Genomic DNA, 17697 nt, shown 5'->3' on the forward strand with positions numbered 1-17697 from the left:
CCGACACGCAGATCATATTCCTTTTATAGTTTTTTCTCGCCGGCTTGTGCAATGTGTATGCGTCTTGCTCTTGTAACCATTTTCTTACATCGTTTCTTTTAAATTTATTTTTAACCGCTTCATAATATTTATCAATACCGCTATAACTACCTGGTTTTAATACGTCGTAATAGCACTCTTTCATTCTCTTGATTTGGGTCGCCGCATTCCGTGACAAGCAATTCAAAACAGCCATCCTTTAATATGAAATGATATCAAAGCATCTCCAGTTCATATCAATAGGGGCAGGAATGTGGGCGTGAAAGTGGGCGGGGTTATGGGTTGGTTTGTGGGCGGGGCCACTTGTCACTTTTTAAGTTTGATTTTTCCTGGGACTATACCTACTCACATGCAAAACACCAACCATCGGCCGTCCGCACACGCAGCCGTCTGACTCATTTAGAATAAGGTCCATAATGTGAAAAGTCATCAAATATGGAAATTAGATGATTGTAGATTGCTATGATTCGGAGAACTTGATGAGCTTTTCCAGGGGAACCACCTGTTGCTGAAATGATTGGTTTGTTAAAGGGCGCATGTCCTTTTAATACAACATAAGGGCTGGTGGGAGGGATCAAGGACAGCTCCATCTTGCACCTCTTTTCTTTGCATTATATGCTCCTTGGAGCATTTTTTGGCGGTTTATAAAACTGTCATCCTGTTTGCCACAGCAGTGCCACTCCTGGATGTTGCAAGTGCTAGATCGCCTATAAATAAAGCACAGATTGCTTTATGTGTACACCCTATACTGATGGTGATGCATGCACTGTCTATCCTGCTTATCCTACAGTAGCTGCACAGATTGCTCAGCACACATCATGGGTTCAGAATAGACGGGAAATGAGTGGAAATAAATGTCATTGATGTAATAATACTGTAGGAACAAAAAAACATTCTGTAATCTTTTATGTTTCTATAATTTAAAAAAAATTACAGATCCAAAACCAAAACACAAAACCTGGGAGGGTGGTTTTGGCAAAACCAATCCAGAGCCAAAGCACTAAACCCATAACATGTCTGGGTTCACACTCCTAACTGGCATCTGCTGTAGTAAGGTAGCGAGATCTGTGCTGTGCATCTGACAGCAAATAGTCCCAGCCATTTGGCAGCATACAGAAATATAAAACAATGGACCACGACTGATATGTGTTCTATATAGAAATGTTCCTTACACAATATAACCCTGACATCACACTTGTACTACAGTATGTTAACCTTTTACATTTTACCTGTCTTACAGGACGATTGAGTCCAAATCCTGCTCAAGGGGACGTTGTTCTCTGATCCAGCCAACTAAAGTCATCATTTCTTCTTACACCTGGAGGATTAAAGTGACTTTATTTTGCGGATAGAAGAAACATTCAACAATTATTATTTTTTTATCTTGTACATGATGAGTCTCACAGGAGAGAAACCACATGTGTGCTCTGAGTGTGACAAAGGCTTTACATATAAGTCACAGCTTCTCAAACATCAGAGGAGTCACACAGGAGAGAAGCCATTTACATGTCCTGAATGCAGCAAATGTTATTCCCAGAAGTCAGAGCTTGTCCTACATCAGAGGAGTCACACAGGAGAGAAGCCATATAAATGTTCTGAATGCAGCAAATGTTTTTCCCAGAAGTCAAATCTTGTCCTACATCAGAGGAGTCACACAGGAGAGAAACCATTTAAATGTTCTGAATGCAGCAAATGTTTTTTCGAGAAGTCACAGCTTGTCCGACATCAGAGGAGTCACACAGGAGAGAAACCATATAAATGTTCTGAATGTAGCAAATGTTTTTCCATGAAGTCAGATCTTGTCCGACATCAGAGGAGTCACACAGGAGAGAAGCCATATAAATGTTCTGAATGCAGCAAATGTTTCTCCGAGAAGTCAAAGCTTGTCCGACATCAGAGGAGTCACACAGGAGAGAAACCATATAAATGTTCTGAATGCAGCAAATGTTTTTCCCAGAAGCCACAGCTTGTTGTACATCAGAGGAGTCACTCAGGAGAGAAACCATATAAATGTTCTGAATGCAGGAAATGTTTTCCCCAGAAGTCACAGCTTGTTGTACATCAGAGGAGTCACACAGGAGAGAAACCATATAAGTGTTCTAAATGCAGGAAATGTTTTCCCCAGAAGTCACATCTTGTCCTACATCAGATGAGTCACACCGGAGAGAAACCATATAAATGTTCTGAATGCAGCAAAAGTTTTTTCGAGAAGTCAAAGCTTGTCCAACATCAGAGGAGTCACACAGGAGAGAAACCATTTAAATGTTCTGAATGCAGCAAATGTTTTTTCGAGAAGTCAAAGCTTGTCCGACATCAGAGGAGTCACACAGGAGAGAAACCATATAAATGTTCTAAATGCAGCAAATGTTTTCCCCAGAAGTCACATCTTGTTGTACATCAGAGGAGTCACACAGGAGAGAAACCATATAAATGTTCTGAATGCAGCAAATGTTTTTCCCGGAAGTCAAATCTTGTCCTACATCAGAGGAGTCACACAGGAGAGAAGCCATATAAATGTTCTGAATGCAGAAAATGTTTTTCCCGGAAGTCAAATCTTGTCCTACATCAGAGGAGTCACACAGTAGAGATACCATATAAATGTACTTAATGCAGCAAATATTTTCCCATAGGCTACAGCTTGTTATACATCAAATGAGAGAAATGACAAGGCTGAGTCACATAATTACGGCCACCTCCTACATATGACAGCACCGTGTACACCGTGAAGTATACTACATAGCATGCACTGGCTTGGTGGGTATATAAGGTGTGTGAAAGGCCACTTGCAGACATCACCCATTGTATGATGTGCAAAATGTTATGTTTACCAACATTCAGGCCAAGGGTGTCAGTATTTGTGAACAGAGCAGATTGTGAACTGATCACGTGCTGCTGTGGTGACTGATTATCATTACTGGACAAATGGGAGCGCTGTGTTTAACTGATGTGGAAACTGATAATCACCATGGCCCTTATTCTGATTGAGTCGGACGGCTCCGTATGCGGTCGGACGGCCGATGTTTGGTGTTTGCGCATATGCAGAGGTATTTCTGCGCATGTGCGAACGCCGCGCTCGTCCGAATATGGCATGAATTCCGTACAGAAAACGATCGGTTGGAACAATCCGAGCAGGGGGTAGAGAGGGGCTGTTTGGATTCATTACCATATGCGTACGCCCCGCGTTTCATTGGCGTTCCCATGAAAACGCTGGGCGTATGTATCTGGACGTGACGTACGTGTTGGGGGCGGACAGCTGACATAGCCGGATGCCAGCTGCCCGCCCATATCCCTGCTTTCATACGGAGAAATGTCTGAGTGGTCTGGAGCACTCGGTGCTGTTTGACCGCTCGGTCCTTCATTCGATGGTCGGTGACCATCGGAGGATGGGGGAGGTTCCCACAGATGGGGGAGTTGTTCACCTGTTCAATCCACTGGTTATCCGTTTGCTCGGCGTCGTACCGCATTCGGACGGTGTAAGAGATCCATACGGTAGGCGGGGCTGAGAACGCACAGTGGCCGTCCGAAAATACGCATCCGTCCGAGTCAACTAGAATAAGGGCCCATGTGCCATTGATGTATGAGGTGAATCTTGGCTACGAAGGTGCTTCAGGTCCAACAGACGCGCTGCAGTGGAGCAGCTCACCCACAAAATGAGCCATGGGGCTACCAGATGTAAAATGATAATTTAGTGAACACTTCTGCATTTCGGGCTTTGAAGCAAATGGATGATCCCTGCACCTATGCAAGCAAAGATGCAGTATTAGAAATAGACCTCCGCTGATTGGGAGACGGTTGCCTTCTATGGTCTGTCATGATTTCTGCCTCCGCCCACTCACCTTGACCCGCTGTCTGTCCCTGCCTGCATCACTAAAAGAGACAGTCGGGCAGAGCATTGGGAAACCTAACGTGGTGTGCGCAGTGTCGGGTATATATGTACAGCTGATTAGATATATGTTGCAGCTGAAGTGATTGACAGATCAGTGATCTTGGCCATTGCTGGCTGATTAGACAAACCCATATGTATGTGTATGAAGAGATTTAGATGAGACTAGACTGTTCCCACAGTCTAGTCTCATCTAAATCTCATCATACACATACACAGGTGATCAAGCCCACGTGGTGAAACGCATTCTGATGCTGAACAGGCTACAGCAGCTCCCTGATTCAATGGGGAACTGTTAGCCTTGACACTGCTCCAGCCACCCGCTGCCGCTACAGGTATCCTCCCCGTCCCCTCTTCCTTCTCCGTGTGTGACGGACACGCTGGCGGCGCATCTCTGTCCTGCACTACTTCGGCACCAGGACAGACCTAACACCGCGCACAGCTGCTGTCCCCACACACCTCTCCTATCCGTCTCCCCCACAGTGTGCCGGCTTCATCACTCTCACCTCCCGTCCGCTCATTGAAGACGGGACGGAAGTGATTGATCTCGGCTTTGCAGCACTGTTTTTTTCTTTCCCCTCTCTTTCTGCTGAAACATAACCTACATCTTTAATTTACTCTTACCTTCAATTGGCCTATTTATAGGTCCTACTTAGGTGTGTATTGGGTGCCTAACTGTCAAATTGACAGGTGCTTACAGAAACAACCAGCAACACACTTTTTGTGTGCATATCACTCTTATTCTGCTGCTTAGCTATAATAGATACTGATGGCTAATAATTAGATATGTTTTGACTGAGAAGCCTCATCAGCAGAGATATTGTACAGTGTGTATCTTTTCTTTAACACAATATCCGTAGACAATGGATCTATCCAATTTGGACTGTCACTCAACTGTTTCAATCACTACCAGTTTTTCTTGACTCCGTGTAGGAGAGACTTTCTGGTGGCGCATTTCAGCCCTGCAATGCGACAGTATCAAGGCTGATCTAACACCACTTACAGAAGTGTCCTCCTTACATTTGCTATTTTTCTCTCAGTGTGTCAATCTCTTCTCTCACCCTCCGTCCGCTCATCTCTGTGAAGACGTTGGGCAGCAGAAAGAATTGAGTCCAACTCACTGTACTTTTCTTTTCCCCATCTCCCTAAGGTTACCTGTTATGTTATGAATGTATACATCATGTTTCATTGAACTAATTGACGGCACAATACCACCAACGGGTATTATTGTGACTTACTTTATTTATTTTTTGATTGTATTATTAATGAACAATACACATTTGTCACACATTCTGGATGTATCACCAGCTGTCCTATTGAAGGACCTAAATTAAATCATATACCAACAGTATATGGTTATCTAATAACACCACTAACTGCCACTGTGTTACAATTACATGGTAAATTTCAGTGGCCATTTTTGTTCACAAAACTTTAAGTATTTGTTGTTATTTAACTCTTCATTATTATTATAGTTATTACTATATTAGATAAATTGGAATTAAAAGTTAAGTTTTATCTTACTCATTAAACATTATCTCTTATCATTTAAAAGAGTGCCTCCAAAAAGGAATCCTTTCTGTGAATGGCTGCCCATCTCCTGTGGACCACCGTTTCCTTTTTCTAAGTATACTAGTACTTGATTCCTGGGGGCACCTCCAACAGCATATAATTATTGTATGTTATCAATATTACTCCTCAAGTTGGTTTCTAATATCCAATCATTTCTTTGTCCTGTGCATGTTACCACCCCCATTCGCTACCAGACCTACATATGGGCCAGACTCATTGTTTCCACCAAACTGCCACAGGACATGGACGTGCAAGCGTCTCACAGGCTCACGTGTCCATTACCAAGAATGGGGCGCGCGAGTGTCTCCACGTGTGCACGCCCCCCATTCTTATGGAGGATGACACAATGGGAGCCGATCCGAGGAGCGGTCCCATCTGTATCATTGCTGCACAAAATACTTTATTTCAGCCAACATCCTGTCAGATCCAGGTAACAATACATCTATTCTTACCACTAAAGTGTCTCTCCAGAATGTCAGTGTGCTCCAGGTCTGGATATCTTCAGGGCTTCTTGCATGCAGTCTACAGCACAGCTTCCCCACAGTCTCCAGATGTCACCTGACGCTGCAGCAATCCCTGCCTGTCATGTCTGCCTGTCAGCTCCAGTCTACTGTGGCTTTCACATCACCACCATTATCATAGGCTACAACCATGTACTGTACAAACACTGTTTCCCACCTTCCTTGGACATGGGAGCAGCCATGTCCATTCCTGTCACCTGTTTGTTTCAGACAATCCTATCACCACTGTTACTGACATCACAGTCTCTAGCCTATCACTTTGCTGAAGGTTCTATAAGTATACTACGTTGAGACCTGGGAAATTGCCAGTTCAATGATGTCTACAGCCCAGCTGCTACCAATGCATCCTGAAGATCCTGCTCAGCTTCGTGGATGCTCACCGGACACTGCCCAGCTTCTCAACCTCATCTGCTGCTGCACATTGTCTCTGTCAGATCTGGATATTTAGTCACTTTATATTACCACAAGCCCTGAGTAGGTCACAATCAGCTATCCTGTCACAGACGGTCACTTCTCCATTGACCAGCTCCCAGTGACCTTGCCAACCAGTCATTTCCAGTTAACCAGCCACTATTCAGCTCCCAGAGTCTCCGCTGATCTACCACCATCTTGTCACAGTACCTGCCTGCTAAGCAGCTATTATTTAGTTATTTGCCAAGAAGGCAATTCAAGTTTCTATTACCCGGTCCAAGGACTATTATCTTTTTTTAAACTCTTTATTTTTGGAGTGGCAAACAATACAGTTGAATGAGACAGATATCTGAACGATGCATTTACAAACAATTTGGTGTAAACAAACAACATGGTATAATGCATATAAATAAAATATACTGCTATGAGTACCACTGTCTTTTTTTGTTTTTATGTTAGTTCAGCGAACAAACAGCAAAATAATAGCATTGGGGAAACACAGAAACACAGAGGGGGGAAGGGGGAAAAAAGAGAGGGGGAGTGGGGAACATTTAACCTTGCATATGAAAGGGTATCGGAAAAAGGATAGAGAAAGGATTGTCTTTTTTTTCTTGGCGCACTTTAGAGAGAAGAGAAATGATACGTAAAATATACCTTTTAATATTATTATTTAAAACCGTTCAAATGAAAATATAACCACATAATAACATTTAACAAACATTGAATAATAAAATGAGAGGCACGTGTTGTGTGAATAATATCGTTGGATTATTATGTTTTGCTTTTTCAGTGCCCCAGTGCTATATTGGAGAATTTTGTGTTCTACCGCGCTCCCTGGTGTTTGCCTAGATGGGGTGGAACCAGACTCTCAAAGAGTGTTCCACGAAACTAATTCAATTAATCATAACACAGCACGAAAAAGATCTGAGCAAACTAGACACAGAAATCACAGATTTACATCGCAACCTTGAGCCATTCAGAGGAGAGCAAGGCTACAAAGAGATAGAGATACTGACCAACCAAAGACTACAGAAAAGGGAGGACACAATTAAAGAAACCAAGAAAATAAAATTCCTTAGAGACAAGTGGGGCATCAGGGCAACAGAGACACCGAGACATAATAACAAACAAAAACCCAAACATAACCGAACATCCTCAAGGACAAGAAACATACAAACCAAAGACTCACACAAGACAATTACGGCCACAAGACCTACAACAAAAAAATACAAACACCCAGAAACAAAACAACTATTAACATACCAACAGTTAGGGTACAACATACAAACATAGAAAAGCAGACGACAAATTAGAAGCCGACAAAGACTCCACAATAGAGATAGACATCAGCGAGCTAAGCTCAGATCAAACATGTTCGGATTCAGACAACTCATCATTCTCGACATACGAGATAGAAGACAGGGAATACATAAACATAGCAAGACAATCACTAGAAGCAAGTCATGTAATAACAGAGAGACACCCGACAGACATGGAGAACAAAAAACAGGAAGAACATTGGGATATAGATTTTTTAGATCTGGAGGCAGGCCTAAAAACCTGCCTAGCACATCCAACACACACCCCACAAAAACGGAAGGCCAGAGACGATGTAGAGGTTGCAGGGGCGGCAAAAAAAGTAAAAACACAACAAACACAACCACAGGTAACAGACAAGGAATCTTCAACCTCAGCAACACAACACTAACAGAGACACACAAAACCATACTAGAATAGGGACTCAAATTCGCTCCAAACAACTGAACAAATTTGAAACATACTTAGACATAAGATCATTCACACGCAAACTCACCCTAAAGAAATTCTTTGCACAAAATGCAATCAGTCAGAAATAAAACCAGATGGATACAGACACACCACCTTCAGCCCCAAATCCACTTTCAACCCACAGCACACAACAGGACACACCATAAAAAAAAAAAAAGACAAAAAAACGCAATAATCTAAACAAACAAGAGTGGGAGGCACTACAAGAACTCAAAGACAACAAGGAACTGATAATAAAACCGGCTGACAAGGGAGGAGGGATAGTACTACTAGACAAACAGGCATACATAACAGAGGCAAACGGAATTCTAGGAGATCAGAACACTTACACCAAGCTCAAATCACTAACAGATACAAACAAGAACTGCAGACACTTCTCAATGAAGGCTTATCACTTGGCATCATTACAAAACAGGAACACGATTTCTTACAGCCACGACACCCAGTAGTTCCCGTATTTTATTATCTACCGAAAATTCACAAAAACCAGACACAACCACCAGGCAGACCCATCATTTCAGGTATAAACTCAATAACCTCCAACCTCTCACAGTATATAGACCATTTTTTACAACCACTAGTTAGCAAACAACAGTCACATCTGAAAGATACAACCCACACACTACTGACACTGAAGGACATACATTGGAATGAAAACATGTGGCTAGTCACAAGTGATGTAACCTCCCTGTACACAGTAATTGAACACTCACAAGGCATAGACAGCTCAGCATACTTCCTAGCAACAGACACAACAATACCACCAGCACAACAAGAATTCATCACCAAATCAATTAAATTCATCCTCACACATAACTACACTTGGTTTAACAATGATTACTACCTTCAATACACAGGGACCGCCATGGGGACCAGATTCACACCGAGCTATGCTAATCTCTTCATGAGCAAGTGGGAGGAGGAAGCGATATGGGATGGGCATGAGTTCAGGGCGAATCTGGTCCTGTGGCAGTGATACATAGACGACATACTCTTCATCTGGCAGGGCACTGAAGAGACATTACGAGCATTCATAAATCATCTCAACTGCAACACAAAAACTCTCATCTTTACAACAACATACAGCAAAACCAGAGTGGAATTCTTAGATCTAGACATACACGTAAAAGGACAAGCAATAGAAACAAAAACATTCTATAAAACTGTCGATGTAAACAGTTATATTCTGTCAGAAAGCGGACACCACCGTCACTGGTTAAACAGTATACCACTAGGACAATTTACCAGATTACGGCGCAACTGCACACAGATAGACACATATAGAGCACAAAGTGAAAAACTCAAAATGCAACTCAAAGAAAAAATTACGACACACAAATAATAGAAAAAGCATACGAAACAGCAGAACAGAGAGACAGAGAAGAACTTCTGATAATGAGAAACAAAAACAATGACAATACTGACAAAAGCAAAGACATATACTTTATTACAGACTACAGTACAGGGGCAGGACAAATAAAATCAATCATAAACACAAACTGGAAAGTATTACTGAAAGATGATACACTAGCAGGAATCTTACTGACACATCCAAAAATAGTCTACAGAAAGGCACCAGATATAAAACAAAAACTAGTGGAAAACCATATACCTCCAACATCAATGAAACAGAAAAAAATTGACACACAAACAAGAACACAAGGATTCCAAAAATGTGGAACCTGCATGGGATGCAAGACATGCAGTCAGACAAAAGATCAGACACAGACAAGAATAACAAAAACGTTTACATCTACAGTGACCAACCAAACTTTCAAAATACGACATGAACTAACATGCCATACGAAAGGCATAATATACCTTCTCACATGTCCATGCGGACTTCAGTACATAGGACACACAATTAGACCATTCAAAATCAGAATGGCGGAACACACCAGGAATATCCGCAAAGGGTACGAGCAACATAGCCTATCGGCACACTATAAAGAAGTACATGGACAGGACCCCACAAGCTTAAATTTCACAGTCATCAGCAAAGTAACACCCAATTGGAGGGGAGGGAACTATGAAAAAACTATTGACAGGGAAGAGTTAAAATGGATCTATACCCTAAAAACCTTAGAACCCAATGGCCTCAACATAGACTTCAATGTAGCAGCAATCCTTTGAGAAAGAAACAAATCCCACAATATACAGTTAACTAACAAACCCCTGGACCTATAAATTAACAGCACATACCAAACCAACAAATGTCAAAACACCACCTAAGTTATAAAAATTATCAAAAGAATCACATATAACGCATAAACTACCAATAGTACCTCCACCAAACTTTACCATTTTAATTCCCACCTAACCCATATAAACAGCCAGAATGTAGGACTAGCACTAATCCATAATTAGAATCAGTTAGAGTTCAGAAAGAGCACCCAAAAGAAACCACATATATCGCAAATAATATCAACATTATCTCTCCAAACTTTACCACTTCACCCCCATAAAACCATAAAAGTAGCCAAAATTCAGGTATAGCAATAAACTACGATCAGAACCAGATAGAGACCAACTAAAACTATCTAAAACCACACATCTCACACGTAATACCAACAATATCTCTCCTAACTTTACCTCTCTATTCCCGACTTCCGATTCCGGCACCGTGGAGTAAGCATCGTCTCCACAGAGCTCCGTGCTGCGCAACGGCCCCGGACACCTGCAAACTGTCGGCGACACGCAGAACCCGCTCCAGGTCCCCACGGCAGAACCTGCAGACAATAGAGAAGTTCATGTCAGCACCGCAGAACCCCAAAGCGCCCCCGCAGCCTCCTCAACAGCAAAGGCAGGAGAAGCGCAGAGGAGAATCCAATATGGCGACGGACTGCGACAATGCCCAGGACACTCCAGCGGCGAAGAAACCGATCCCTGACCCTCACTACCCTGGGGATTTAGCACAGAAACGCCCAGGTATTGCCTCACTAACCTATAAAGACCTGGTAGATGCCATCCACACCACCATGGCACCGCTGCTACAGAAGGCAGTCACGGATATAGCCTCACAGATCCAGTCCCTAACACACAGAGTAGAAATCACTGAACATTCTATAGGTGACCATACAGACCAGATTGATATATTGCAAAAGTCTGCCAAAAAGCTGCAAATTGAAAATAAACGCCTGTCAGATAGCCTGGACAATATGGAAAATCGCACAAGGCGTAACAAGCTGAGAATTACAGGTATCCCAGAGCGCTTAAAAGGGCCGCAGTTGGATCATTTTGTATGTAAAACACTCCCAGCTCTGTTGCAAATTGAGTCTGTGTGCACGGATCTAGTGGTGGAGAGAGTGCATAGACTGGGCACACACCAACCCTCACCCTCAGAAAGACCAAGGATGGTGATATTTAAAGTACTAAATTATCTTCACAGACAGGCAATATGGTCAGCCTCTCGTAAAATTAACCCAATAAAATGGGAAGGAATAACGGTCCGCATATACCAGGACTTCTCTATGGAACTATCACAGGCAAGCCGTTCCTTCACACCGGTGTGTTCAACTCTGGCAAAAAACAAAAGGAAATTCTACATGATATTTCCAGCAAAGCTGCATATATTCGCACTAACATTGTCTGGACATCGTGACTTTCTATCCGCAACGGAAGCTGAAGCCTTTATAAAAGGAGCAAATAGGTCCCAGGACATGGAGGACATTACTGACGTGCCGCAGGACTGAGTGACGTAACTATCTTATAAATAATACGGAGCACTGGGTTATGTGCTAATCATTCTGATATCCGCCTCCTAACTCTCATCTCTACTGTAGAGATGGGAAAAGGTTTTCTGCAAACATTAGCAGAATAGTTTGCTTACTAGGAGGACGGAGAAATGGAAAGGTAGTTTGTGTTTATTTTTTAATGACTGTTCAAAAGTTTGTCCCAATGTTTTTTGAGGCTACCTGTCTTAAAAAGGTAACCTATCTTAATATATCTTAGATAAGGGGTTGTGCACTCACGGAGCCAAGCCGGCTCACGAAGTTCATTTTATAAGTTAAACTGGTTAGAGGTATACAGGAGATACCCTCTCCAGAAGGATATCGGAAGTTCAGGTTAGAAGTAATTTAGCTGCAGTGACTATTGTCACATAGTGTAAGCTACATCTTTAGTGTATTAGAATGTGTTTTTTGTATGTCTGTATATATGTGATGTCTTCCCCCAGTGTGTCTTACTCTCCTCTTGTGGCTCCCACCCCCCTGCCTTTACCAATGTGGGAATTACTGGATTCCATCACTAATTTGCTGAAACAGATATGTCTGTTACTATAGGATCCCTAAACATAGGGGTATACATACGCCTGCAAAAAGGCGCAAGTTATTAACATATTTAAACAAACAAGGCATAGAGGTGGTACGCCTGCAGGAGACGCATCTGCTGCCAGCTGAGGTTATCAAACTAAACTTTCTCCAGTGGAAGGTGCTGGGCTGAGGATCCTACACCTCCAAATCATGTGGGGTAATCACATTAGCAAAAACACACTTGGACATCCAGGTCACTGGGGTAGATGCGGACCCTGCAGGCAGGTATCTAATTTTAATGTGCAAGCTGAGAGTTAAAGAATTGACAATTTGCAATGTGCATGCTCCTACTCAGTACAAGAGATCGTTCTTCACCCAGCTGCTAACAAAACTGCTCTCATATGACCCAACCTCTCTGATTGTGTGTGGTGACTTAAACCTGCTCTCATCTGTGTATATGGATCGCTCACCTCCCCCGAAAAAACCCAATCCACTCCCAAAAATAGGAGTACCCTATCTAATAAAGTCCCTCAACCTAATTGACTCCTGGAGAATGTTAAATCCAGATGAAAGGGAATTCACTAGCCTATCCCTGACCCACCACACGTGGTCCAGGATAGATTACGTATTGGTCGCAGAACCGTTATTCCCAAAAATCACCTCTGCATCTATCGCACCCCCAGTACTATCAGATCACGGATTAGTCACTGTGTCCATGACCATACAGGATCATATGAAAACCCAACCATTATGGAGATTTCCTTCCTACTTATCCCAGTCTCGTGGCATGCAGGCTACAGTCAATAAATCATGGACTGAATATTGTCAACATAATGCCCCATATCAAAACGAGAATCCAATTATCTTCTGGCAAGCCGCTAAAGCGGTATTAAGGGGAGAGACAATAGCCTATGCATCGAGACTCCGGAAAAATCAAACAGGCAAATATAAGGAATTACAGCTTAATTTAACTGAATCATTTCAACGATTCAAATTAAACCCGACACAATCCCATAAATCATCATATCAACTAGCCAAAACACAATACAATGAATATTTACAACTTCAAGGGGATAAGTATTTATTTAACGTCAACTCTAAATTTTACACTTTTGGTAATAAAGTAGGCAAATTACTAACTAACTTGTTACAGGGATCCAGACATCAAGTAGTGATACAGCCACTAATAAGAGAGGATGGAACTCTAACAACGTCAGACGCTCAGATAGCGGCAATACTGAAAGATTACTATGAAAACTTTTACACACCACCCCAAAGACCCTCGAATAATTCAATGAGTCACCCCAATTCAAATCCATCATCACCCGACACTTCTCCTAATTCTTATTGGAACTCTCTCCCATGCCCCCAAACTTGGCCAAACCCTTAATAGAACCTATCACCACAACTGAGGTTTTATGGGCGATAGGACAATTAAAGCTGGCCAAAGCTCCCGGACCCAATGGGTTCACGAATGAATTCTATAAGACAATGGCCAACCAAATAGCACAACCATTGACTGCATGTTTCAACGAAATAATGAAGGGGGGTAAACTACCGGAACACTTTTCTGATGCAATTATCAAGGTGCTGCCGAAGTCTGGAAGGGACCTGAGAAAGCCGGGGTCGTACAGGCCAATCTCTCTGCTAAATGTGGATTATAAGATATTTACAAAAATATTGGCAGAGAGATTGAAGCCTGTACTTCCCTGTGTGGTCCACAAGGACCAAACGGGATTTATATCAGGGCGGCATTCCGTGGTAAACGTACGAAGGGTATTAGCTGCGATACAGCAGTTGGGTGTCAGTTCCGCGTCTGGCGTGGCCTCAAACTTGATGCTAACGCTAGACGCGGAAAAAGCTTTTGATATGGTACTATGGCCGCACTTGTTCCAGACATTACATAACTTTGGCTTCCCCTCTTCATTTGTTGATTTGATTCATGCTTTATACGAATCCCCAAGATCCTCAGTTGCTTGTAATGGATTGTTATCCTTCCCCTTTGAGTTAAAACGAGGAACTAGACAGGGATGTCCCCTGTCCCCCCTACTTTTCGCGATAGCGAAAGAGCCCCTTGCTGTTTCAATCAGAACCAATGATACAAGGTATAAGAATAGGGAAAGAGGAACTAAAGATAGCTTTATTTGCAGATGATGCATTATTATTTATAGCAAACCCATCTCATTCCCTCCCTGCAGTATTGAATCTTATAGGCTCTTTTGGAGACATATCGGGGTACAAGGTTAACTTACCAAAATCAGAAATCCTTGTTTTAAGAGGCACTGACCCCGCAATACTAACCTCTTTGCAATTACCATTTGCCGTAGCCCCCTCACACTTCAAATATTTAGGAATTCAGATTAGCGCAGACATCTCACGCATTTACACATTAAACTTTTCTCCTATAATATCCCAAATTGCCACAAAGCTAGACTCATGGAAAAATCTACCACTCTCTCTACTTGGTAGATTAGCGGTGATCCAATCGATAATATTTCCGAAAATCCTATATAGCATGCAGATGCTTCCTATAACTCTTAATAAATCAGATGTGACTAAGCTGGACTGCCTGTTCTCGAAATTTATATGGCAGAACAAAAGGCCCAGAATTGCAAAAAATAAACTGAAAACCCCTAAAAAAGAGGGAGGGTTGGGTTACCCTGACTTAAAGACATACTCCCATGCTATTATGTTCAGATATGTAAGTGATTGGCTGTTGAGCAGATCCATATATACAGATGCCCAATTAGACAGAACTATTTTTCACCCATATGCGCCAGGAGCTTTGATACAATCCAAAAAAGCTAATATTCCACAGAAGATCCAGGAGCATATACTCTTTAGAGATACATATAGCAGCTGGGTGGAAATGAACAAGGCCCTAAACAGCAGCCCTTATACCTCACAATGTCAACCTCTGTGGGGTAACCCTAAGTCCCCCCCCCTCTATGACTAACCCTGACTATCTCACATGGAGGGACAGGGGTCTGGATATTTCCTCCAGGGTCTTCGACCCAGGGGGAAACATAATGGCTTTTAGGGACCTAGCATTAACTTACACATTGCAAAACTCACATTGGTACATGTACTTGCAGACAAGGCATTTCTTAATGTCCCCAGAATCACCACGATCAACGACATATCTCACAGTTGCACTGTCTAACGTTACAACAATAGATGATTTATTGAGGTTCATACTACTAAAACCTTACAAACGAAAATATTTATTTGCTCTATTAATACGATACACAATGACAGCTACCCCACAGTGGGACCTGTTGGCAGATAAATGGAAAAAGGTCACACCACTGCTTGCCAACAGAGAAAGCATACTAAGCTTACATGACCAAACAATTGCATCGTTGAAATCAACATACCTACAGGAAGTCTATTTAAGGACGTTGCATAGGGCATACATAACCCCCCACAGGAGAAAGTTCATGGTACCTGATGAAACCGGCCACTGCCTCAAGTGTGGCGTGACAACAGCTACGTTCTCACACTGTGGCCCTTATTCTGATCGGTGCAGCCGGATCCGATTATGCAGCCAGGACCGTGCGTGCGAAACCCCGCCTTCCATTCGGATCGCCAACTCCGTCCGTATGCGGTAAGAAGCTGGCTGAACGGACCGGAAGGTGTATTTTTCACGGAATACGCCGCCTCCATCTCAGGGAACCTCCCCCATCATTCGATGGTCGCAGACCATCGAATGCAGGACCGAGTGCTCCACCAGCTCCCGCAACCTCAGACCACACGGACATTTTTCCGTGCAAAAGCAGGGATCTGGGAGGGCAGCTGACATCCGGCGATGTCATATGTCCGCCCCCTACACGTGCGTCACGGCCGCATTACCATACGTACGCCCAGCGTTTGCATGGGAACGCCCATCAAACGCGGGGCGTATGCATATGGTAATGAGCCCAAATAGCCCTTCACGCCCCTCTCCACCCCCTGTTCGGAGTGTTCACATATCATGCGGGATTTGGCCGTACGCCCCGCTCGCACATGCGCAGAGACGCCTCTGCACATGCGCAGACACAAAACATCGGCGGGCCGAACGCACGCGGATATATCCGCACCGACCAGAATAAGGGCCTGTATGTGGGACTGTTACAAACTGAAACGATTTTGGAATAAAGTCATAAAATATTGCAGCGACCTGTTTAGACTTCAACTTTCCAACAGCATCCCAGCAATCATGGGGCTGAACTTCTCAGAATGGCACGTTGAGACGTTAAACAAAAACGAGCTTTCTTTGTTGATAACGGTGTTAACTGTGGCCAGGAAATGGATTTTAATACATTGGACTAAACGGACTGCTCCACAATTGAAACAGGTTCAACAAAAAATGCTCCAGATCCTGTACTTCGAAAGAAAATACGCACGATTGGATATTAACACAGGAGCAACCAAATTCTATCGAAAGTGGTCTATACTCATTAATTCTCTGGATATTACCGCTAGAAATCATATCATATCTGTATTCGAAAATGTACCCAGTACTAATACCGACCCTTAAATATAAGCGATGTGCTAGGGTCATCCTAATGTACAGTCTTGTATACACAGAAGATATATATATATATATATATATATATATATATATATATATATATATATGCATCTTTGTATAATTGTACCCCAAAATCACCCTTTATACTGTCTTTATAAACATTACATAAGTGAAGGTAGAACTGTTTGACGGAATTCTATACTCCCACATACCCCCCCCCCCCCCAACTTTCACCCCTTACTATACATTTGTTGTGATGTGGTGTCTTAAGTGTTTGTCTTTGTCATATATATTACAATTATTTATAGGGATGTCAGTGCAGTAGGATAATACAACTCATAAGTTCGAAATAATATACATACGGTTGCCAATTGGCTACTATAGTGATAAGTTAAAAGCTACAAGTCATAGCAAGAGAAGGCTACACGTATTTTATAACCTGTTGACTAGATAAGCTGATGGCCATACAGAAGATACAGAAGATATCTAAGAAACCTTATATAAGAAATGACAGACACAACTAATTTGTTTTATTGTTATACCGAAGCACTGCTGTATACAGAGAAAAAAAATTATATGTTTCCATGTTTGTATGTCTTTGTAAGCGCTTGTATTATGACGAAAAATGCGCTGTGCGCACAGTGCAAGCCCGTTTTGATGAGACTCCCACAGATTTGCTAAATCACTGCCCAACTATAGGAGTTACGGACCTCCTACTAC

The 17697-nt window shown here is 42.5% G+C and overlaps 1 protein-coding gene across 5 annotated transcripts in view; it reads left to right on the top strand.

The window, feature by feature from the left end:
* Positions 1–6857, top strand: part of LOC146075889 (uncharacterized) — a 46121-nt gene extending 39264 nt beyond the window's left edge. For all 5 annotated transcript variants that reach the window (XM_083185566.1, XM_083185565.1, XM_083185564.1 and 2 more), the window contains one exon: positions 1280–6857. In XM_083185566.1, the coding sequence (XP_083041692.1) occupies positions 1430–2647 (1218 nt within the window). In that variant the 5' untranslated portion in view covers positions 1280–1429 and the 3' untranslated portion in view covers positions 2648–6857. The remainder of the gene's footprint in view (positions 1–1279) is intronic.
* Positions 6858–17697: the final 10840 nt, after the last annotated feature.

This window comes from Crinia signifera, chromosome 4 (genome assembly GCF_055691185.1).
Source record: "Crinia signifera chromosome 4, ASM5569118v1, whole genome shotgun sequence".
Lineage (NCBI taxonomy): Eukaryota > Metazoa > Chordata > Amphibia > Anura > Myobatrachidae > Crinia > Crinia signifera.